At 33.1% G+C, this 25,110-nt stretch overlaps 2 protein-coding genes, 1 long non-coding RNA gene and 1 pseudogene across 5 annotated transcripts; all 4 read left to right on the top strand.

The window, feature by feature from the left end:
- The first annotated feature begins 1,847 nt into the window (after positions 1 to 1,847).
- LOC111202754 lies at positions 1,848 to 5,399 on the top strand. The gene is made up of 3 exons (XR_002655650.2): positions 1,848 to 4,160; positions 4,588 to 4,716; positions 5,138 to 5,399. It is a non-coding gene; the product is annotated as an uncharacterized LOC111202754 (long non-coding RNA).
- LOC125582841 lies at positions 2,012 to 2,111 on the top strand (annotated as a pseudogene).
- An 852-nt stretch (positions 5,400 to 6,251) lies between the features above and the next one.
- On the top strand, positions 6,252 to 8,724 carry LOC106431207. 3 transcript variants are annotated; one of them, XR_002655652.2, is made up of 6 exons: positions 6,252 to 6,624; positions 6,818 to 6,884; positions 6,977 to 7,025; positions 7,159 to 7,203; positions 7,353 to 7,472; positions 8,551 to 8,724. XR_002655652.2 is itself a non-coding variant. In XM_013872013.3 (5 exons), the coding sequence occupies exons 1-5, from the start codon at positions 6,421 to 6,423 to the stop codon at positions 7,417 to 7,419; spliced, it is 432 nt and encodes a 143-aa protein (XP_013727467.1). In that variant the 5' UTR covers positions 6,252 to 6,420; the 3' UTR covers positions 7,420 to 7,579. The 3 variants fall into 3 exon arrangements, 1 of the variants encoding a protein (XP_013727467.1); XR_002655651.2 differs by having other exon boundaries at positions 8,545 to 8,724; XM_013872013.3 differs by lacking the exon at positions 8,551 to 8,724 and having other exon boundaries at positions 7,353 to 7,579.
- Positions 8,725 to 10,466: 1,742 nt separating this feature from the next.
- Positions 10,467 to 12,769, top strand: LOC106415781 (1-aminocyclopropane-1-carboxylate synthase 5). Its single transcript, XM_013856560.3, has 3 exons — positions 10,467 to 11,263; positions 11,389 to 11,549; positions 11,647 to 12,769. Exons 1-3 carry the CDS (start codon positions 10,985 to 10,987, stop codon positions 12,617 to 12,619), a joined length of 1,413 nt encoding a protein of 470 aa, XP_013712014.3. The 5' UTR covers positions 10,467 to 10,984; the 3' UTR covers positions 12,620 to 12,769.
- Positions 12,770 to 25,110: the final 12,341 nt, after the last annotated feature.

The raw sequence follows: 25,110 nt of genomic DNA, 5'->3' as shown, positions 1-25,110 counted from the left end.
AATTTGGTTTTAGGGTCTGAGACCATTATGTCTTCAATTTTACCAGGTTTCTTATCTCAACAGATAGTTACCAATCATTTACAGACATTGGAAACTAGATTCACTCCCTGGGACGACGCATCAGATATATTCTCCATCTTTGATTCACCGGTCTGTCCCGTGGAAGTGAATCCCGCTGTTGAGAAAACAAACTCATGTCAAGTTCTAAACAAAAGCGAGCCCTGTCCTGATATGGAAGACAGACCTTCTAACCTGACCGGTTTGAACGTTTTCTTCCCTACAAAGGATGAGCGGGAAAAGAAACGGAAAAAATCAAACCGGGAATCTTCTAGGCGGTCGAGGATGAAAAAACAAAAATACCTAGACGATTTGAGAAGCCAGCTTAGCCAGCTCAATACCGAGAACCGAGAACTAGGAAACAAGCTCCGGTACGTTATGCACCATTGTCAAGGCGCGAATATGGAAAATGAACGTCTACGAGTGGAAAACCAAATTCTACATGAGAAGCTGATGAGCTTAAGACAAGCTTTGGTGCTGCGACAAATCCAGCAGAGCTCAACGTGTGCCACTTGGTCGTGCGTTAACAGTACTGTTGTAACGGTCCATCAGAATCCGTCAATGCTGAGAGATCACGTAATTTGAGATTTACGAGAATAAACTATAATATTCGTTGTCGACATAAAGGAAATATGTACGAAATACTATTAGTATTTTATGTTTAGTTGGTAACTAAGTTTCCAGAATCAATGGATAGGGTATTTACTACTAATTAGGTAAAAACTATTAGTATTTTACATGTTGTAAATACGTTTCAAGTAAGGCATAGGATATTTGTTAGGTTATATGGGAGTCTTTCTCTTCTTATTCACTTTTGTTTTTTTTTAACTGGTTATGATATTATATGGATATTATGGAGTATGAAATTGTTACATCATACGATATTCTAGGTCGCTGAAAACAACATAAATGCTACATAGCCGGCTAGCCGCTAATGTCGATAATATATCAACATGACAAAATTATAACCCTAACGATTCACGTTCGCTTTAATATGATTTAATGTATATGAATTTTAACAGGTGGATTATTTCAAAATACTAAGACATTAAAGATAGGAATTGTCTGGTGACCTCATAATCATATGTCCACCAGTCATGACTTAATTAAGTGCACTTTAGACCTTCGATTTCTCTTTTTTTTTTGACAAATCTAATCGATCAATTGTGGAAAAGAGAGAGTAATGACAAATTCTAAGGGGGGTCCAAGAGTTCCAAATCTCCAAAATTCGATCAAAAAGAAAAGCAAAAGCTAACTTTTTACAAGAAATCTAATCTCGCTTTTCCTTTTCAAAAGCTTTTGCTTTCCTCCCCCAAAGCATTTAATGAATCTATACTATGATAACTTATTACGTAATTAATTACGTTAATACATAGTCGAATTCGCATAAAACCTATCAAATTGTGGAAAACTTAACGACTGGTCGTCCACCTGATTATATAGTATCAAACCGAAATTATAAAGTTTTGTTTGTAAGAAAACAAGAGAATTAATTATAAGCTATTTTAAAACTAAAATATAAACTAAAAACATGGCTGAAATGTGACCTTGTATATATATGGTCCAAGCTACTCTACTCTTTCAACTGTTTATAATAAACAAGAACATTCAACAGCTTAAAAGTAACTTTAATTTGTTCATGATAAGATGCTTTTGAAAATGTTTCCAGAAACGTTTTTTTTTTTTTTTTTTTGCAAATTCATCTATATTACACATGACAAGCCCTAGCTTGCTCTGTCGGGTATATAAAGAGCCACTAAACACCATCTCCAGCATCAACCTCTATAGCAGAAACAAAAAGAGGGGTCTTTGTTATTCTTATGTTCTATTATTTTTCTCTTTCAGATTTAAAATATGTTTTTTTTTTCAATTCATGATGTTCGTTGCCAATTTTTATTCACTTTTTTTTAATAAGTTTGTGCTGTGATTTTATTTGTTTCAAAATCGATTGGAGAAGAGAGCAGTGATTATAAACCACAAGAATCAAAAAAATCTGATTTGCTCAATTTCTGGGCATGATAGACTTATTATACACCCATAGAATATGAGCTCTCTTCTCAAACGTCTTTTTTTTTTTGAAAAACAATTTCCAAATATTTACTAGCTAATTTTTTTGTATTCAATATACCTCTACCATACTTGTATGTGAAATTTTATATTCTAATTGTAAAGAACAGTTTCATAAAGGCTATACAAAATGCCGACGGTGCGATAATCGTTGAACATAAACACAACCACCTCCATCATTATTGGAAGCAGCTTCAAACATGTCCTTTCACATCTGTTTGATATGATATTAAGATTGGACAATGCTTTATGGTTTTGAGCCTTTTTGCCCGTCATGTAAAATTTTATACGAACTGTAGTTAAATCATATGACTATTGCCACGTGATTTTAATCCAAGAATCATATCTTGTGCTTGGACAAAGAAATCAGTAATCATATTTGGGCTTTAAATTTGGAGACGGACATGAACCTAAAATGAAGTTGATCTTTTTGCTGGTCCACTAGCATAAACTAAAAATATGCTTGCATCCATGATTATCATAACTTACAAATTGTGTTTTAACTTGTACTATAATCACATAAAAGCAAAGAAGCAATTAGATGTCGGATAATCACGTTATTTCCAAGTCTTTTTCGGATAAAAAGCTTTGATCATTTTTCTTGAGTGCGAATCTATATTTTGTTTCTACTAAATGGGGGTCGAATATTTTGCTGGTCCACTAGCCTAAACTTTTATCTTTCTTACCTATCGGTGAAAAAATGCATGCATGCGCTATTATTACATGCATTGCGCTATGTTAAGGACAATAAAAATCCAATTATCCCAAAAGTTTTACCAGTAAGCATACGCTTCGTCCGTTCCTCACGTCTCCAGTTAGACGCACAAGCGGTATCAAAAACCCACACATGTTATGTTTGACAATAAACACTAGGAAGCTCTCGGCTAGTGAAATTTTCTAAGCTTTGGAGAAGAAAGAAAAACGTTCACACACGTATTTTGTCGGATCTGAGATCTTTGGTTACGAAAGTTTGGTATGTATGTATGCTTTTCCTTGGTGGAGTTTTGTTTCTCGATTCTAATCTTATAATTATTACTGGTTTTGAAAAGCATTCATACCAGATATTAGATATATCTCCTCTCTGTTATGTCTTTTTCCCTCCGTAGAAGGTAATAGAAAAGTTCCACAAGATTAAGTTGTAACACATTCTCAACTATTTGATTCTTAATTTAATATATTTAAACTTTTTCAACAAGTTTTAAATATATTTAATAAATTAGCCTGCATTTGTTTCATTTTAAAATCTGATAGACAAATCAAGAAGAGGCACGTCTAAAGGTTAGAGGCAACTCTACAAGTCAAGAAGAGGCCTGTGCACTGCTCCCTCTCTGCTTGATCTGATTAAATGTATTAGGCCCAATGATAAAGTCCATACGTTAATTGAAATGTATAGGCACTATAAGAATGGCCCAGGTTACATTAGGCATATAAGTTTCTCTCTTCACTTAGGCAAAAAACGGGCTAATCTTATGATATATATTAGAGTAGACACAGCATAGGTTTTATGAATATGGAAAACGAGGGGGGAGACACACAGACTGGTGTAAAGACATAAACATAAGTTGACCATGCTGTTTGTTAACATGGTGGTATCTAATGCAGGTGGGAGTATTTTTCTTTATTTCATCAAAGTATTTATTTGGTTTATCATTGGCTTTGATATAGTCATATGACCTACCTAGGGGTGTCAAAATGGGTTGTGATTAATGGATTGATTCAAGCCAAACCAACCCATGGTTCTAATGAGTTAATAATTTGGATCTTAATGGATTAATGGTTTTTATGGGTTAGTGGGTTTAGTGAGTTGGATTAATATTGGTTTGGATCAAAATGGGTTTATGGGTTATCCAATCCAAACCAATTTTTTCATACACGTTGTTTCTCTTCGTCTTTCTCTCCCTTTTTTCTTATCTCACGAGACTTGATCTCTCTTTTTCGATCTCGCTAGACCTTCATCATCGATCACGACATCGATTCACACCTTTTGGGTCATTGATTTTGGGTTATCAATCACAACAAAGCAACTCATCTTCCTTGTGAGTCGAACTCTATTTTTCTTCAATTTGGCTTTATGGGTCACTGATTTTGATGATTTGGGATTAACTGAAGTGGATTTTTATGGGTTTGAATCTATCGACAAACTCATTAGTCAAGAGGGTTTCTATCTTATGGATTGTATTTGAGTTTCGACTCTCATGGCTTAAGATGGTTTCTTTGATCATGCGTATGATATAGTTTCTGGTTTGATATTTTCTTATTGGAAAATGCTTTTTGCTCTATTGGGAGTTCATGGAATCACAGTTTATGTTCTTCTCCATCTGTTGTCTTTGTTGAAATTCAGATTTTGACTAGTTTATGAAGAAAAAAATTGTAGACTTTCAAGCTTTATTTTATTTGTGGCTGGAAGAGTATTCTTTGACTCTGTCTCTTCATAGTACTAATAGACTTTCTTTATGTTGACAGGTATCACCAGCCTTTGCGTGTTTGTGGAACACTTGTAGCAGCAAGGTGTCAACAAAGATGATGAATAATGAAGAAGATCTTCTAAACAGTGGTGGCCAATCATCCACAAGTGCATCACAAATAGCTCTAGTAAGTTCTAATCATTCAAAAAGAACTAAGAGATCAACTGCTTGGGATTATTTTACAATAGAAAAAGATGAGAATGGCCAAGAGAGAGCATATTGTAAAAAGTGTCCAAAGAACTATGTGTGGTTGCCAACTAGTGGAACATCTAATTTGAAACGTCATGCTGAGAAATGCTCAAATAGTTTGGATGTTAGAAAGGAAAGGAAGTTTGATGATAAAGTTTCTAGGGAAAAGTTTAGTCGAGTGATTATTAGACATAATCTTCCTTTCCTTTCTGTTGAATATGAAGAACTTAGAGATTATCTTAGTTACTTGAATCCAGATTATAAGTGTTACACTAGAAATTGGTTCTTTTAATGTTGTATTTCTTCTAAGATATTTTAAGATATGAGTTTGCACTCAAATGGTTGATTTTGTGTTTCAGGTGAAAACAATGGGCAGACATAACAAGGGAAGTGAATGAAACGATGAAGTGGCTCGATTGGAATTAGAGACTTTTGTTTGTGTTCTATTATCAAACGACGAGAGTTCTTGTTAATGTGTAATGGTGGAGACTAGAGAGGCAATCTTGTTTTTCTTGCTAGACATTTGATTTTCTGTTATTTCAAATATTTTGATGAGTTATATTATATAACTTGAGAAAAGAAAATTATATAATTTGCTAATTTTTGATTAGCATTTTTAATTATTAAATGTTAGTAAGTTGATGGTAATCTTATTGTGATATAGTAAATATTTGTAAATTATGTTTATTAATACTATTGTTAATGGGTCAACCCAATAAAACCACTAACTCATTAATTTAAATGGGTTATGGTTTAACCCAATCCATTTAGTTAATGGGTTGGATTAACTCATGATCTATAAACTGCCCAATCCATTTGTGTTTGGATTGAGTTGGGTTGGTTTACCCATATTGACACCCCTAGACCTACCCAATTGGTTTATCGTTCCTTCTCTTCTCTCATGAAACATGTAAAATTTATAATTCCAAATAAGATGTCACAAAATATGTATTGAAATGATTCGAACCAAAAAAATTCCTTTTTCAAAAAAAAAAAATGTATTGAAAAGCCAAATATTTTATTTCTCTTTTAATAGCATGCAGAATAATTTTGAACCGAAACTACAATAATTCTCAAAAATTTATTACCAAATATTTTATTTAGGATATTTACCGTGACTGATTATGTCTAAAATAATTGGAATCATAGTAAAAATATTCAAACCATGGATGAAATCATAGCAGAAAGTTTTTTTTTCATAATTCTAATTCATGAATCTTGCTTATAGTGAACCACATTTCACTTTGACGGAGACTAAGAATCTATAAAACGTTGTTTCACCCGAAAAGGTGAATTACAACCTCAATTAGACAAGAGAGATCAGTTGGAATGAAGATTCACTTAGAGCATCGTTATCCATGTATCTTAGCCTGGTTCTTAAGACAAATAATGATTAAAAGAAAAAGAAAAATGCCAATTAAAACAACAAACGTCTCTTAATTTAGGATCAGAAGATACGTGCCTTAGAGGACACGTGGTAAGTGTGTATTGGGTCGTGCTCAGATGAGAAGGAAAAAAAAAACCGATCACCAAGTTCTTCCTCTCGTGTTCTGTCTCTCTCTCTGGTTCCCAAAATTCGCCTGCTTCAGAGACGAATCGAAGAGGGTGTTTGGTGACGCCACCGGAATTATCTATTGGGAAAATGGACGCCGGAGCTGAAGTTGATGTGGACCGGACGGTGGATGCGGAATCTGGGTTGAAGAAAGCCAGCGGCGGAAGATTGGAGCCGTCTTCTTCGAATCAGGGGGAGATATTGGGAACACTTGCTACGGTGGAGGAGGATTCACAAGCAATCGCGGAGAGCTTCTCGTCTCTCTTCGTTTCCCTCCGATCGACTCTCTCTGAGGTTAGAATAAAGAACCAATTTTTTTGGGTTATAGGAGATTTCATCAGGGCCCTTGTTTGTCTTCATGTTTTGAGCTCTGTAATGATCTGATCGCATCTCTAGTTGTCCGTGGACCGATGTAAACATTGCAAAGTTTGATGCTTTTGATCTCTTTGCTTAGAGTTGTTTGTTTGTGTGGCTAATGGTGTAATAGGCTACAGGAAGCTCAGTTGATCACATGACTTGCTTTGGAGATGCAGCTGGACGCCTTCAGGAAACCGGTAACGTTAGAGAAAACTCATTGCTTTTCTTTTGTATGAATGAATGAACAATCAACTTGAACTGTTTTTCTTTTGTTTTGTGAATTTTACAGCTCTAGATGCATCCACTAAAGGGAACCGCTACATCAACTCTTGCCTCAGGTACCTATCGTAGCGAACACCGAATATGTTTCCAAATTCCAAATATGTGGCTTCATATCGTCGGTTAATTAAATTTCAAATACACTCACGGTTGTGATTTGTGAACGAGTTCTTCTTCGGTTCAAATGTGCAGATTAAACGAGGAAATTAAAGGCGTTGATACTCTGGCGGCTCGGTTGTATCCTTGATATAGTTCTTTGCGTGTCAACCATGTTGTTGAGTATTGTACACAGAGAGACAAATACAAACCATGTTTGGCTCAAAGCTTTGTTAATTGTGGTTTTAGTTGGAAATTGTTGTACAATTCCTTGATAAATCAATCTACAGAAAGCAGCTGAGGAGAAATATGGATGTTCTTGACACGGCTGTGAACAAGCTTCTCCGTCCTCCATGACAAGTCATTATTAGCTTTCATGGACTTGGATCACTTATCTCTCGTACATAGAGGTTTTGATTATAACTGATGTTTTTCTTCTTCTTTTGTGACGCAATGTTTTGTGGTGAAATGTTTTGTGGTGAAACGTTTTTTACTAAAATATTTTTGAAATTAAAAATGTTTAGTAACATACGATATTAAAAAAAAATTGAATTTTTTTTTTAAAAACCCTTGATTAAGAGACTTGCATTGGAACACATAAATGTTCGGATCTCTTAACGAAGTCTCTTCACATCCATTTATTGCTTAAAATTATTAAAAAATAACTAAGAGACCCTAAATGAGTATTTGGGATAATGATGCTCTAAAACATTCAAATATACAAAACACATATCAGGTTTTGAGAGTTTTATGGGACCCACGTTTTCAATTTTTGGAACATGAGTAGTGGCTATTAACTAAAACAAAAATGGAAGGAAGAAAGATCACGATGGTTGTCACAAAATGTTGTTGTTTGATGTAGGGATTTGGGGGTGGGTAGGGTCTTATAACCTATACTGTTCACATGCATTCTTCAACCCTATTTCTACTGCATCTCCATGTGCCTCCCTCACGTCTCTACCTCCTCTCTTATTTTTAAACTTTTTTCTTATTTTATAAAACATTTAAATATAAGACAAATATATACATAATTTTTTTCTATCTGATATCTATAACCAGCTCAAATAAATTTAGAGAAAAAATTCCATATACTACATACAGTTCAAACTTTAGGTTCTTTTTTTTCTTCATATATATTTTTTAAAGAAGTATCATCACGATTATTTATCAAAATATCAGATTATGATTTGTTCAAAAATAATTTACAGTACTTGTTTTGATTTTTTTTTTTTTGAAACACCAGTACTTGTTTTGATTAAACTTGAATTCATCAAACAAATTGTTGAGATAATATTATTCTCCCATATTCCCTTTCTTCTAATATAATAATCTATAATATAAAAATCTAACAACTCTATTTTTAATGATATATAATAAAAATATGTTCTTATTTGATTTTTAAAATTAATTTTAAATGTAAAACTATTATGTGATATTAATTATATGATTGCATTTATCAGTTGATATGATATCTTTTGGTAGTTTCAGGAAACGCAATCAAGACTCAGATGATAAATACCGAAATATATGGCTTCATCATCATCAGTATGATGATTTCACATGCTAGTTTCAATGGGTCGTTTTGCTTTTTATTTTTATCATTATTAGAAGTTGTTATTCAAGGACCCATTTTGGCCGCACCAATCAAATCAGTTTGAGATTTATGAAATCTTGAAAAATAATTTGAGAAAATCGCAATGTCTCATTCATTATTTTTTTTTAAATGTATCTTAAATATTGCTATAAGATAACGTTTCTTGACGTTGAGGGTTTTATTATTTTAGAGAAACAATAACCACTATATAATACCTACCAAAGAATATTCAGTTAAGTTAGTTGATCGTTGGAGTCAAACTTAAATCGAACAACGTCGCTTGAAAATCTGGGGGATAAGTTATATAAACCAGCGGCTACCAGCCTACCAGCATTGCCTTGATCTCGTCCACCTGATTTTGTTTGTTAAATTTAACGCAACTAGATTGATTAAATATTAAGTAATCATATTAACCTATGTCCAAATTAATAGATCACCATTTTAAATCCCATGTTTGAATAACTCGTTCCGCAACCTACTTGTGCTTTTTTTTTTCTTCTTCAGAAAAACAGTTGAAAGATATGCTTTTCAATTTCTTAAATTCATATATGCGGGATGAAAATAAGTTCAATAAAAACCACATATAAAAATATAAATTCCTTCTTTTTGATGAAGACATTAATTCCTTCTTCCAACCAGAGATAAATTTATTTTAAATATATAGTCTTCTTCTGGTCATACACTTTTCCATGGTTACCATCCCAGAATCATCAACTTCGTTGGTTATCGAAATATGCAACAATGTGGCTCAATATATACAAGTCCATGTTTACACTCAAAATTGGAATCTGATTGATCTACAGATTTATGCTAAAACGTCATACTTTGTTATATACTTCTATTGATATACATTAGTACATATATACGTCGATCTTTGCTCAAAAAAAAAAAAATACGTCGATCATGCTAGTCGTGAAAAATGTATACTTGCATTGCATGAAAATGATCCCACCAAATTGACAAGTCGATGTCAATATGACCGGAGAAAAAATTAATGGCGGACCAACTTATTTAGGACTGCTAGTTTAGGGAGCATAAATGGTCCTATTTGACTTACCATCTTCAGTATAAATATATGTATTTTAGATGTATATATATACGTACATGCATACGTATACACGATCAACTTAATGAGACAATACGATTTCTTCAAGCGATTCATGAGCATTACTTTTGATCCCCACTTGTCTCTCTTCCTTTTTCTTGTATGTTATTTTCCTTGCTTTCTAATTTTACGTTTACCACTTTTTATTTTATTTTATTAATATTTATATAACTCTGTTGACATTAGTTACAGGTTTTGATAAGAAAATTTTGTGTTATGTCACAATATTCGTAGAAATGATATCTGATAGTTTTACCATCTGTATTTAGTAGTTGATTTACAAGTCATTAGTACTGGAAAAAGACAACAAACAATATTGAAGAAAGGGTACGTAGACTGCATATTAGTTTCGTGAGTTGATATCTACCTCCATTGAGCGGGATTCTGTTGTTATTACCATAACAACAAAAAAATAAAATAATAGTAATTCGATTTTTATAATTAAACCATTTATATATGGCATATGAGTTTGCTTTTTTAATTGGCATATTTGGTCCCTAAATGATGGTCATAACAAGGACGGTCCGGCGGTGACGGAAACGCGTAAAGGCTAATCATTTAATAATATATTATTGTTTTATTTCTTATCCCTATTAAAATTATTTAATACTCAAATCCTAGGAAACGAACAAATTAATCAGGGAACTTAGCTCAAATTCTGTCATTTAATTTTGTGTGTATGTATAATTGAACTTTCTGAATAAAACCAATACTAAGATTTATCGCCGTATGTGTGAATGCAATAATAAATAGAAGTTCAATAATGGTCACTCTTATTTTCATATAGTATAAAGCTCTATATTGCAATATATTGAACATCAATTCTCATCAAATAATAGCTGAATGATTGTTAAGAGTCGTAATAAAATACAATAAAATAAATTGTCTCACATGTCTTAACGAAAATTTACTAAAAATGTGTTAATGTCTGGGCGGTCAAAAGAGTGTCTAGTTTCTGATTCTTTTTTCACACTTTTTTATTTTTTGGGATAAAATGTCGTAAGATTGTTATCTATATATATCCCTCAACATACCCATTGATTCTTCAAACACATCTCACTCTTCACCAGCTTAAACCCTAAACCAAGATCTCTTTTTTTGTTCTCTCTCTCTCTCTCTCTCTCTCTCTCTCTCTCTCTCTCTCTCTCTCTCTCTCTCTCTCTCTCTCTCTCTCTTTCCTCATTCTTTCTTCGACCAAAATTTCTTGACATAAAATCAGGAAAATGAAACAGCTTTCAACAAAAGTGACAAGCAATGGTCATGGACAAGACTCATCCTACTTCTTGGGATGGGAAGAGTACGAGAAGAATCCTTACGATGAGATCAAGAACCCTAATGGGATGATCCAGATGGGTCTTGCCGAAAATCAGCTATGTTTCGATCTCATCGAGTCATGGTTAGCTAAGAACCCAGACGCAGCTAGTCTCAAGAGGAACGGTCAATCCATTTTCAGAGAGCTTGCTCTCTTTCAAGACTATCACGGCATGCCTGAATTCAAAAAAGTAAGCTTCATTTTGTTTTCTTTAAATTGGATAAAAGACATAAACCTAATAACTTGTATACCAAGTAATGAAATTGTTTTCTCAATTCTCATGAACGTATGTATTTTCTCTTTTTTTTTTAATAGGCTATGGCTGAGTTCATGGAAGAGATAAGAGGAAACAGAGTCACATTTGATCCCAAAAAGATTGTTTTAGCCGCTGGTTCGACCTCAGCGAACGAGACACTCATGTTTTGTCTCGCTGAGCCTGGCGATGCTTTCCTTTTGCCTACTCCTTACTATCCTGGGTAAGTTACAATACTAACCCTAGCTCCACTTTACTTGGGTTCCAAGTAAACTCATTAAAACTCTCTTGCTTACGCTTTGGCTTTTTAATGATTACAGATTTGATAGAGATCTTAAATGGAGAACTGGAGCTGAGATCGTGCCGATTCACTGCTCAAGCTCCAATGGCTTCCAAATCACGGAAGCAGCTCTTCAACAAGCTTACCAACAAGCCCACAAACTTGATCTCAAAGTCAAAGGAGTTCTTGTCACGAATCCATCAAACCCACTTGGCACTGCGTTGACTAGACGTGAACTTAACCTTCTCGTTGACTTCATCTCTTCCAAGAACATTCATCTCATCAGCGACGAGATCTACTCAGGCACTATGTTCGGGTTTGAACAGTTCATAAGCGTGATGGATGTCTTGAAAGACAAGAAACTCGAAAACACCGAGGTTTCTAAAAGAGTCCACGTCGTTTATAGCCTTTCCAAGGATCTAGGGCTTCCTGGTTTCCGCGTGGGAGCCATCTACTCCAACGACGACATGATCGTTTCCGCCGCGACAAAAATGTCGAGTTTCGGTCTTGTTTCTTCTCAGACTCAATACCTTCTCTCTGCATTGCTCTCAGACAAAAAGTTCACAAGCCAATACCTCGAGGAGAATCAGAAACGGCTCAAGTCCAGACAGAAACGCCTAGTGTCTGGTATTGAGTCCGCAGGGATTACTTGCCTGCGAAGCAACGCGGGTTTGTTCTGTTGGGTCGACATGAGACACCTCTTGGACACAAACACATTCGAAGCTGAGCTTGACCTCTGGAAAAAGATTGTCTACAACGTGAAACTAAACATCTCACCCGGTTCGTCGTGTCACTGCACCGAACCGGGTTGGTTTAGGGTTTGTTTCGCTAATATGAGCGAGGATACACTCGATTTGGCCTTGAAGAGACTCAAAACATTCGTAGAGTCGACAGACTGTGGACGGATGATATCAAGAAGCAGCCATGAAAGGCTCAAGAGTTTGAGGAAGAAGACAGTCTCTAACTGGGTTTTCCGGGTTTCATGGTCCGACCGTGTGCCTGATGAGCGATGAAGTTATTCATCTCCCTGAGTTTGAGACGACAACAAAGTCTTTAAAGGTTTTTTCTTCTTTATTTCCTTCATTTTTTAATATTTTGGAGAAGTATTTTTCATTTTCCAAGATATATATAATATCATTATATATGTGTAATATATATTCATAAATGTCTGGATGAGTTTTATGCAATTTTTCGGGTGTAAAATTGTTACTACAAGTGTCGTTATGTGTTAAAAGTGCACTCAGTCCGAATGTGGATTTGCAGTGGCTATATATATAAAATATATATCCCGTTGTAATTTTAATTAAAAGCTTGCATGTATTGTGTAATTCACTCTTTTAATATATATATATATATATATATATATATATATATATATTGATTTCATTTAATATATATATATATATTGATTTCATTTTTTTTTTTTTTTTTTTTTTTGTTAAGTATGTGAATTTCATTAACTGGTAATGATACAGAGAGATTACAAGAGTTTGAAGAAATCAAATCCTAGAAATCTAAAGTGCTAGTTAAAGCAAATGTGTTAGAGAAAGCCACAAAAAAAAGTAAAAAGACTCTCTAAAACAAACTAAGGTTTAGCCACATTCTCAAGACACATGACTAAAGTTTTGCAGAGTACGAATTCCTAGCAACCATTGAGTATCAGGAGACCACAACTTGATCTTGCAACCGGAAACCTGTAACAAGAGAGGCGATCATTAGAGTTCACAACCGGAGAACGGTCTGAGGCACCGCAGACCGTCCCAAAGGCGACTCCGAAAGGAGGACAGGCGAAGCAGGGTTGACTAAGTCCTGGTCCGGCCATCACAACCAGCGAAGTCCACTCCAGACGAAGCTTACTCCAGAAAACGAGAAGACCAACTCCCTGAGAAATCCAAACCGAAGCGAAGACGCCAGCAGATAAGCACGGGTGAGATACAAGCTGGCGGAAGCGGAGGTTATACGGCTCGACTCCGGTCCCGACAAACAAGCAGAGCACTAAAAGATCTGGCAGCTTAGCTTCGAAAAGGGCAGGAAGTGGAAGTCAAATTCTTTCTGAAACTTGTAAATCGGGGGAGGTTTGAGCTCCCATCAGCAGGCGAGAAGATGAGGGAACCGACAGAAGGCAGAGACAAAGCAGAGAACTGAAATCCCTGAGCTATCTCGAACCACCCAAGGACCCGAGACCATCAGACGCCATGGTAGTTGTTGAGAAGACAGAAAGGAAAAGAAGTCTCCGACGAAGCCCTCAAAACATTGCTTTTCGTCTTAGACCCGAAGATCTACACGGGAAAGTTCTTGCTAGAGCAACCGAAGACAGAGACATGGGTAGACAGAGGAGGCAGCGAGGCTGACCGGAGACGCAGCGGCAGCGAAGCTCCGGCGAATCCTCCAAGGTGAAACTGACTCAGATCCACCGAAAGCCAAACCCTAGATCTGCTTTCGAAACGGCGCCTCCTGAAGAGTTCTGAGCATCCACGAATCTCGCCATCACTCCGGAGAGACTGGGTATGCACCTAGAAATCCTTTTGATTCGCCGGATCCGGCCGGTATCCAAGCGAAAAACCAGAGATGATGAAGCAAGGAGGAGGTGGGGAAAACAGAGCTCGACAGGGCTGAGGATGGACAGAGGGAGCGATTTGGGGTGGCGACCGACGACTAACGACCACCGCCGGCCACCGGAGACGAGGTTCAGACGGTGAGGTCGAGAAGACTGAGATTTGGGGGAAAAGAGACTCGAGAAAAACTTTCTCTCACCTCTCTCCTCTTTGTTTTTTTCCCATATATATTGATTTCATAATTAAGGAAACACATATATATTGATTTCATAAATATGTGTTTCCTTAATTTGGATTGATTTCTGAATCGCTTGTGATACATGATCCGATCCTTTTAACTATAAGTCTATGATGATCGTTAACGTTAGTTAAGGACGTTAGTGAAGGCATATATCAAGGCGGCTTAATTTGTAATGTCAATAGTTTAATTAGTTAAGGAAGAGGGCATGGTTTGTCAGCTGAAGAAGCAAAAAAGAGAGTCAAAGGTGATGTCTCTTCGGTGTATCAAGGAAGAGGGCTTGATCTCTTTGTCTAAAATGTTCCATGAAGCCAAACTACTAAATAAATTAAATTAATTGACCATAAATCTTCAATAATTAAGGGTGGAAAAGTAGCTTCTAGCTAACCGCAGTAATGTCTTGGAGTAGCATTTCTTGAACCAAAATGAATGATCACCAATCTAACTTTTCTCTTAAATCAAACTAGACACACTAAGTGATGTATATTACCTGTTCTTTTTTTTTTTGTTAAGGTCACAAGTTCGAATACCAATGACCAAGAAGATACTAGTTCAACCTATTCTAACTAATCTCTGAAGAGATTATAAACATAAAAACCTAATTTTTCGAACTTCTTTTGTTACCCCCTAAAAAGAACTAGTTATATACCAGAAAGATTTATATTAGTCGAAAGGTGATTGTTGATTTTTCTTCTTCTTCTTTTGCTTGTTCATGGAGTCCATACGGATTTTATATGTGGATCTAGATTAGATTGAAATTTATCAATCACTATCTAATATCTATTGATTTCACCACTCTTGATATTATATTTTTCTACATCGTACAAATTTATTAATTTTTGAATCCGTCGTCCAACCCAAAATTAAATTATTATTATTAATTTATTATATTTCTTAATTTATCAAATATTAATTTATATAATTTCAACAATATAATGTGTTCCGTGATATTTTGCATACAGTTGCTAAAAACGGTAATCCGCTTATGTAGTTATATACCAACGGTCTAGTTAGAAATTATAATATAGCAACATGATAAGATGAGGTAGTTAGAAAAAAAACATGATTAGATGAACAATCGATATTTACTCCTTTTTTTTGGTAAAAATCTTTACTCCAATTAAAATATATATTTGGATCGTTTTACAACTGTCTAAAACCTGTACAATGATCAACTTTCAAAGCGATGCTAACAAATACCATGGTCCAGTGACTGGAATGATTAGAGATTTGAACATACAATACAGTTCCAATCATAGCTGCTGAAATCAATAATTTTGAAAATTTGGAGATTAAAAGGCTCCAATAATTTAAAGAGAAAAGGCATTATAACAATTTTATTTATATTGTTCAATTTATTTGCTGAGGGATAAAGTAGGATAAAGTGTCATATAATTGGCTAATCATTATATAGGAATCCGGTCAAGGTTACTATGCATTTATGCTAAGCCTATTATAGATCGAATATATAATATCTAAAAACTAAAAATATTGAAAATGCCATGAGCTTTGTTGGTACTACGAAGACTAGGAAATATATAAATACAACTTTACTAACCGATTTCTTTTTAATTTAAGCATGATACGCGGCTATACCGGCCGTAACGGCAAATGATCCTTACATGTGAAGAGCATTAACTTGGTGGTTGAGTCCCCAAAAATCTCTGAATTAATTAACTATTCGATTAAAAATGTGATGGCCATATGTATGCACTCTGAGAGATATGAGATTGAGAATTTGGTTGGATTTCAGGATCCGTGATGCGTAATACTGATTGAGTATCTTATCTATTAAAACAGAAGTCACAACTTTGATCCATGTGTGATTTTTTTTAAAAATGGATCTAATGGACATTTTCCTAGAAAATCATTTACATTTAATCTCTAATCTTATCATTTAAATTTTGGGACTACCAGAAATTTTTATTGGGCTATCAATAATTAGATTTAAACAATAGATGATCTATTGGATTTAAACAATAGATGATTCATTGGATTTATAGATAATATAAATTAAATAGATATAATTTAATGTTGTAATACTATACCTCCATATGTTAATTATTTAAATATTTGTCGATGCTAACTTTAAAATTATAAAGATTCTTTTTTAAATAACAAAAATCATATTATCTAACAATGATTAATATTTACTACATTAAACCAATGAAAACAAATTTAAAACTATATAGTTTATTTTAAAAATTAAACAAAAACTAAATGTTTAATTATTTACTCGATAATATAAATCTATGAAGCGAAAAATTTAATTTTCTTAAACTTTCTAATTTGTGAAATGTTACAATATCTTTGAATATGACAATAAAACAATATTTTATTAATCTTTATATATATAGTTACAATTTTAATAATGAAATAATAACCCAAAAATATATATATAGAAAAAGATACAAATACATATGAAAGCTTGAAAAAATCTCTTCAATGAAAAAAATATACCGTAAACATATTATATTTTAAAAATTGATATACACATATATATTATATTATATACCAATTTAGAATTGAAAAAAAAAGTTATATAAAAATAACTGAAAACAAAAATCTGCACGGTTGCGCGGATCGAGATTTAGTTGTGTTTAAAAGTCCTAGTTGCATATGACCGACCATAACTTCACAATCTGAGATTTGTGTACTCTTTGTACCAAATAAATTTCGTCTTTATCATGGTCGTAGTACTAATCGCAAATATATTAAGCAACATGGAATAGAATGATAATATGATATTATAAGAAAAAATTCGCTACGTCAACTTAATTAGTTAAATACTAATCTTATATAATTTGTGTAATGCTATATCGTTATGATCTTAAATGTGATTTACTTAAATTGTTTGAATGTTAACTCCAAAATTTTGTGTAAATATAATGGAATTTCAAATAAAATTGCTATGTAAGAAAAAGCTTAATGAAATGCTATGAAACTTAATAATTTGAGAATAAAATCTTCCCACAGAATCACAGTCAAGAAACGTTGAGCGTAGGCAATTTACTAAATAAGAGACAGATTATGCAACATGTCAAGTTTGAGTTTACCAGAAAAAAAAAGGAAAAAAAAGGAAAAAAAAAAGAGGAATTAACCTTTATAACGTCAAAATAAACCATAATTTACGGGATAACCAAATGTCCTAGGTTTTTGATACAGACACTCTCTTTTATGTATTAATTCTGTTTTGTCCTTAACGCCAACCAGAGAAACCTGAAGAAAAATAAAATAAAAATATCTAATTATTAACTGTCATATTTACTTAGTGGCGTAATTAGAATTACACCACCTCTTCTTTTACCTTTCTTTGGTAATTTTTGGAAAACTAAAAGGTCTCCGTCGCCGAATTTCTCACCCTCGTCGAACCCATCGCTTAGCTCTACATCGTAGCCACCGTTGGCCTGCTCTGCCGTATTTAGACATCGCGAAGTCTGGTATAAAGGGAATAGCAGAGCCGCTGCTGAAATCGCTTGGCCCCCGGCGTCGTTACAATCCAATCGGCAAGAAAGAGCACCCGAGCGTCTTCTCTTTTACATAGGTGATTCGACTGAGATATGTTGCAATACTGTAAGTTCTCGGTTTTCTGGCTTTGATTCTATGCTTGCGCTGCTTTTTTCCCCTATGCAGATATTGTAGCTCTAGCCTAATCTAATTTGTTAAATCTAACCCAACGGTTCATTTGCATGTCGGATCTGGTAGAGAGAGGTCCCTGAATTGATTGAGGGTTTAAGTTCCCCGGTTTGTCGGATTCATATGTTTACTGCGAAGTACTCCGGGGTAAATTATGTTTGGAATCGAAAGGAACATATGAGGGGTAGAACTATATTGATTGACTATGTCAAATGGAATAGCTTAATAACTATGTTTGAAATGGAACATCTTATCTTGTAGTTGTCTTATCGTTCCATTCCATGTAGCTAGTCGTCATGAAGTATCGTAGTATAAGTATACATAATTGCTATTCCATTTCATGTATGTTTCTATTCCATACTATACCGAAAGCAACTAAACTATGTAAAATATTACATATTATATTATGCTCCGTATCACTGCTATTTTTTTCACCGCATATTATGTTTGATAAGCATACACTACTTACCATTAATTTGGCGTTCTGCTTTTGTTCGTCAGGTTTGTCATGGCTGAGTTGAAGCTTCCATTCACTTATTAGATCGACATTGTCAACACTGTCTGAGTTCTAGGAGTCTTTTGCGATCGAAAAACTTCTCCCAAAATCCTAACCTTCTCTGCTTCCAAAACCGCCAGCGCGCCACCGCAGTTACAGCCGAGGCGGCGAGGAGCATCACCCGGACCGATTTGCCTCCATATCACACGAGCGAGGAGCATCACCCCGACCGACAGCGTTACGGCTCTGTGCATCCATCTTCCCAATCCAAGATTTGTCATTGAGTGAAGACGAAACATGAAAACATAGTTTGTTATGCGATATATTATGTTACTATACTATTTCGTCAGGTTCCATTTCATTTGACATTTACTAAAAAGTGTTATATTTTGTAATTTCCTTAAGTTCTAACTATCGTTACATGTTTTTGAACCTGTAAAAACTGTACTATGATCTATATTGTATAGTTTAATATTACATAATATAATTTAATATTACACATGAACTTTTTATATTTTGATATTTGGGTTTAGGGTTTATATTTGGATTAGGGTTTAGTGATTTGAGTTTAGGGTTTAGTATTTAAAAGGTGAAGGGGTATAGTTGGGGTCATCATTAACTTCTTCCATGCAATCATATACATTTCATAATTTCACCAATATGTACGATGTTATTTATTTTGTTCCATTCTATTTGGGTTTATGATTTATAATTGGGTTTAGGGTTTATATTTGGGTAAGGGTTTAGTGATTAGAGTTTAAGGTTTAGTATTTAGAAGGTGAGAGGGTATGGCTGGGGTCAGCATTAACTTCTTCTTGCGATCATAGATATTTCATAATTTCACCAATATGTACTATGTTATTTATTTTATTTCATTTTGTTTGGATTTAGGGTTTATACTTTATATTTGGGTTTAGATTTTATATTTGGATGAGTTTAGTGATTAGAGTTTAGGGTTTAGTATTTAGAAGGTGAGAGGGTATGGTTAAGATCAACATTAACTTCTTCCATACAATCATGTTCATTCAATGTACTATGTTATTTGTTTTGTTCTATTCTATGTGGATTTTGAATTTATGTTTGAGTTTATGGTTTATATTTGGGTTTAGTGTTTACTGATTAGAGTTTAGGATTTAGTATTTAGGGCTTGGGGTAAGACTGAGGTAAAGTTTAGTATCTAGGATTGTGAATCGGATATGTTTAATATTTAGGGGTTGTAAGTAGAGTTATAATCCTATACTACATCGGTGATATGGAATAGAACACTCGTGCATATGTATGTGATGAATAAAGGTATACGTGGGTGGTTCTTCCTTCTTTTATTTGGAATAGTTTTCAGGTGTTCTAGACCTTATAATTTGTTGGCCACCTTATTCACTCCAACACATTTACTCGGTACCTGTAAAGAAGAAGGATAAAACCAGACACTTTATGGTGTAAATGTCATAAATTACATTATGTCAAAATCAATGACATTCACCTAATTTGTACTCAAAACATGGTTAGTTGGCAAATAAACCGGAAAAAACATGTCAAGTTTGAACCCATAAAGTTCAAAAAAAAAAAAAGTTTGAACCAAGCTATGAGTCACGTGGGCTTCACGAATAAGGCCATATAACTGCACATGCCGTGACACAAAACCTTATAACATCTCCTGCATGCACATATATATATATTGATCAAATTCATATGCGTAAGAAAAAATGAATTGTAACGATTTAGTTTTTATCCATATTTGACTTCGAACAATAGGACAAATCACTTGGATTCCTAAATACAAAAATATACTTGTGGACCCCGTTTGATGTCTTTCATATATGCATGAGAGGCCATCTACGCATGGAATTGCTACTTACATCACACACACGTACTTGATGCATACATAAACATAGTGAAAAATGAACTAAAACTTCATATATTTTAAGCTCTAATATGGTATGTGGGTGTTGTTCAAAAAAATAATATATATATGGTATGTGGGTCACGTTAGCCTTTCTCGTACTTGATGCAAAGCTTATGAATCGGGAAGTCACTTTAACTTTTTTTATTAAAGAGCATATTTTATTTTTATTATATTTTAATAACAGTAGAACTTTGATTAATGTTGTGCTTCGTTTATACATCCACTTAATATGTGCACGATTAAGAAAGATTCATCGCACATTTGTTACTTAAAAAGCAAGAATTAAATCGCACAAAGATTCGTCTCTTTAGCTTAGATGCACCGGCATGAATTATAATATAAAGTCTACTGATTAATGCTCATGGAGTTTATCAACGTTCATCCTCCTCTTCCCATCTTTTTGAACATTGTTAAAATTAATCTCTCTTTTAAATTTATTTTTATTACTTGACTTGTTGTGTATTGTTCTTCCAAAGATAATAAAATTAGTCGGCTCTTCATGCCTTTCAATCTAAGTAATTTAATGACATGATGATGCTTAATTCTCAAATTCAAAGCCACCACTTGAGTATCTCTGCTAAGTCACTGCCTTTGTGGACCTTACGAGAAACATATTGTTCATATCTTATAATGGGCTTATATGTTTCCCATTACATGGGTTATTGGGCCTTAATAGTTTTTGATCGAAGGAGGGTTTGATTAAAAGGTAAGTGGGGGATATTTTGATCTGGTTTTATGTTGAACAAAAAAAAAAAAAATCTGGTTTTATTAGAAAAAAATGGTAAGAAAGATATGCTAAATAATTAGTGGAAGAAATATATAATATATTTTTAATGGTCAAGTGGAAAATTTTCTCATTATTTTATTTAAAGTAGCGGAAATTTACCAGTATCTATATGTTTCTCCATAAGCAGATAACAAGAAATAGACAAAACTTATATGTTTCCATATATTGACAAAAAAAATATAATATAAATTAATTGATAAAAAGCTAAGGGCAGGATTATGGCAGGTTTTTAAAGGGGTTTTTAGAGAAAAAATATTGTGTGGACCCTATAGAAAGATAAGAATCGGTCACAAAAGCATCAAATAAGGACAGACTTTGATCTATTTCTTGCACTCTTAGCGGATTTCACCGACACGTGGCGATCCGCAATTAATGCGTTTTTTAATTTTTTTTTTAATCAGACAAAATAAAATTAAATAAAAAAAATCTAAGAAATTTTTAGTGGTTTTAGGGATAATCATGGTCTAAGAGGACGCAGAAAACAATCAGACGACGCGACATTACTCCCATTTTCACAATACATCTCATTATTTTATGTTAATAAAAACAAAATTCCTAACTTTTAAAACGGACAGAAAACAGAGCCACAAAGTTGAAAAGATGATGATCATTGACATTATGAAAGGAAAAAAATCAGGGTGAATAATGTTAACGTGTTAGTGAGTGTCAGCATCAGCTGCATTATATGCATTTATCAAAATATTAAGAACGTTGGTTCTTTTTTGACAATCTTCCAATATTAATGGTTAAACAAATATATAAGAAGCTTAAAAATATACAACAAGGTCGTCGCGGGGCGAATTGTCGCGAAGCTAATCAAGGTTTCATATGGTTTTGTTTTACTTATCGTCTAAAGGTTTGACAGAATGTACCGCTAATCAATGGATTTAATATAAATCATAAGTGAGTCGTATACTCATGAATCAATAGTCTCTCCCTCGTTCGTATATTGTTTTGTTACTTGAATTCCTCTCAACGATAATTATTCCGTCTTCCTTTTTCATATACTTTTTAAACAATAAGGATAAAAATATGCTATGGTTTATTAATCATTTCATATTATTTTTTGTCAATTTACTTTTTATGGTATGGCGTTTTGTAGGTAGATGAGGAATGATTTAATACAACTAAAAAAGTTATATGGCTAAGAATATAGCATACACGTACATGGATATGACACGTCTTGCCATCCACTAATGCAAATGCTTACATACATAATCTGCATCACTATCTCTAGAATCTCCTCAATTTCCCCCTAGATTACGACTATTTAACTAAGGGGGCCTATTGGATATGGAATTCGCGTGGAATCTGAAAATTTTTAAAGTTCAAAGATTTTTAAGAGTTAAGTAGATTTGATGACTTCTTGTCATATGTATTGTATAAATTGTCATTGATTATGATTGAATAGCATGAATTTACGTATATGTTTTTTTTTCCAGATTTATCTTTCAATAAAAATACTTAATTTTTTTTTTATTTCAAGAAATATAGTTATTTGATGTTAAATTTTTTTTTTATTATTTTTTAATATTTGAATATGTCTTGTTTGATTTTTGTTTAAAGTTTTATAAGGTCAACCTATGATATTTTCATGATTCTTGATTATGTTATCTTTAATAATTTTTTTATCTTTAAATTTCTTTTTACAATTATCTTTCACATGACAACAAAAATGTAATACACAACTTTTTGTGTTTGTAGATTTGTGTTTTTTGTTACATAGATTCTAAGAATCTTATGAATATAGATGATATTTATAAAGTTGAGTGTTATGAGTAAAACTAGAGAGATTTTATGTCTCAATAACAAGATGGTTTACGATAATTAAAAAATCAATAAAAATTAAACTTTTTGAATAACAAAGAATTTTATATAGAATTTAAAAGTCCATAAACCAATAACAAAAGATTCTAACAAAATTGTAAAAATACATAAACCAATAACAATAGAATCTCTAAATTTTATAACTCCTTCGAAATTTAACTACCAATAACCCCCTAAATAATTTTATCATAATTTGATTTAAGTTAAGTATTAATTAGATGCGGATAATTCCATAAGTTTTGTCGGTTTTCTGTTTGTAGAGAATGTTTGGAAACATGCAAAATGACTTGTCTTTCAGAGACTAATTTTTCAATTATATTTCTTGGAAACAGGCTTTTTTTTTTAAAACAAAGAACATACTTTTATTCTGTTGTCCTTACGTGTATGTATATACAAAAACGAAATAAACAATAATCTTTCCTCTGAACTATTATTTATTTACGTATAGTAGTAATCGATCAGGCACGGTTGAATAAGTATAAACCATAGATAATATGTCATTTTCTAGCAAAAGATTTAAAGATTTAAAACGTAGTGGACTGTTAGATATATATTGTCTCAGGTCGTCATATCATTACCGTTTTCCCTGTGTGTAGTTAACTACGTTTGCATGGAAGCTTCATCGGACGTCCGTTTCCTGATTCGGGATCGGAATCGGAATCGAAACCTTGTCAAAACTTACGGAATCTCGCTTCCAAAACGTTTCTAAAATATTATCTTTAAAAACACGTTTGAAACTTACGATTCTGTTTTGGAATCACGCTTCTGTTCTTAAAAAAAAACACAATGTATTATATCAATAAAAATTTAAAAAATATAGTTTTCAATTTATATAAAATCTAAATTTTAATAGTATTGAATAGAGAGAATAGAAATATACAAATATTAAATTAATACTATAGATTATCATAATTTTGTTTAATATATATTATATGTGTATATGTATATTGTTTTCAATTTGGTAGATATAAAGATATAACATTGTATTGTTCACTCGAGATAAAAATAGGTGCAAAAAATCTTTTACCAAAAAAAAGGGTGCAAGTGCAAGTGAACATGATTTTGTTTGGAGGTTTGAATGGGCAAAGATATGTGCCAAACTCGATCAGAGAAAGAGAATTTTGAATGACATCATTTGATTTTGTGATCTTGAAAACCAAACTGACTAGAAAGAGAGTTTCGAAGCTGTACGTACTCTTTCGTTGAATTGGTAAGACAACTCCTCTTCATTTTGTTATCACAAAAAAACTCTTCTACATTGTTAGATTTTCTTTTTTGAAACATATGTTTATTTATTCGTTCTTTATTAATTAACAGTATATTTTTAATCATTCTTACACAATAATGGTTGTTTCCAACACAAACACATACTGTATATATATATATATATATATATATATATAAGAAAATAAATGACAACTAACATCTATTATTTTGAGAAAAATGAACATGTATAGTTGTGCATACACACACTTGCATATGTGTATACACACACTTGCATATGTGTATTTGAGTGTTTGTCATAGTATCTCTTATCAGACGAAGCCATATAGATCCGACCATGTACGTGTCCATATTGCTGCATCCTTTTTAATTAAATATGTAAATGATTATTCAACTACGTACAAAACGCATTTACAGAAATAAGCTGCTTAATGACAGAATAAAATAACAAATACCTCAGTAATAATATTCAACTGTTGAAAGTATTCGAAGTCATTGGTGATTTAATTTATAAAACAATAAAATTTGGATTGTTATATATGACCTGATTTAGCAAATTTGACTGTCATGAATGTTTTTACTGTTATAAATATCGACAAATGTATCATAATCATGCATATCTACACGCATGGTTATATACTCCAGTGGAGTTGAATAGGAAACACGAAATCACCCTTGGATTCTTTATGAATACTATAGGCACCTAACAATTCATGTGTATTATACACACGACCATGTCGTATATATAAGATGATTAACAGTGTTATCTTTTAAAAATAAGAACTTTTATATTGTTTGATCAAAAAAAAAAAAAAAAAACTTTTATATTGATGGATGT

This window comes from Brassica napus, chromosome C2, assembly GCF_020379485.1.
Source record: "Brassica napus cultivar Da-Ae chromosome C2, Da-Ae, whole genome shotgun sequence".
Classification (NCBI taxonomy): domain Eukaryota; kingdom Viridiplantae; phylum Streptophyta; class Magnoliopsida; order Brassicales; family Brassicaceae; genus Brassica; species Brassica napus.
This window is presented reverse-complemented; position numbering and strand designations above follow the sequence as displayed.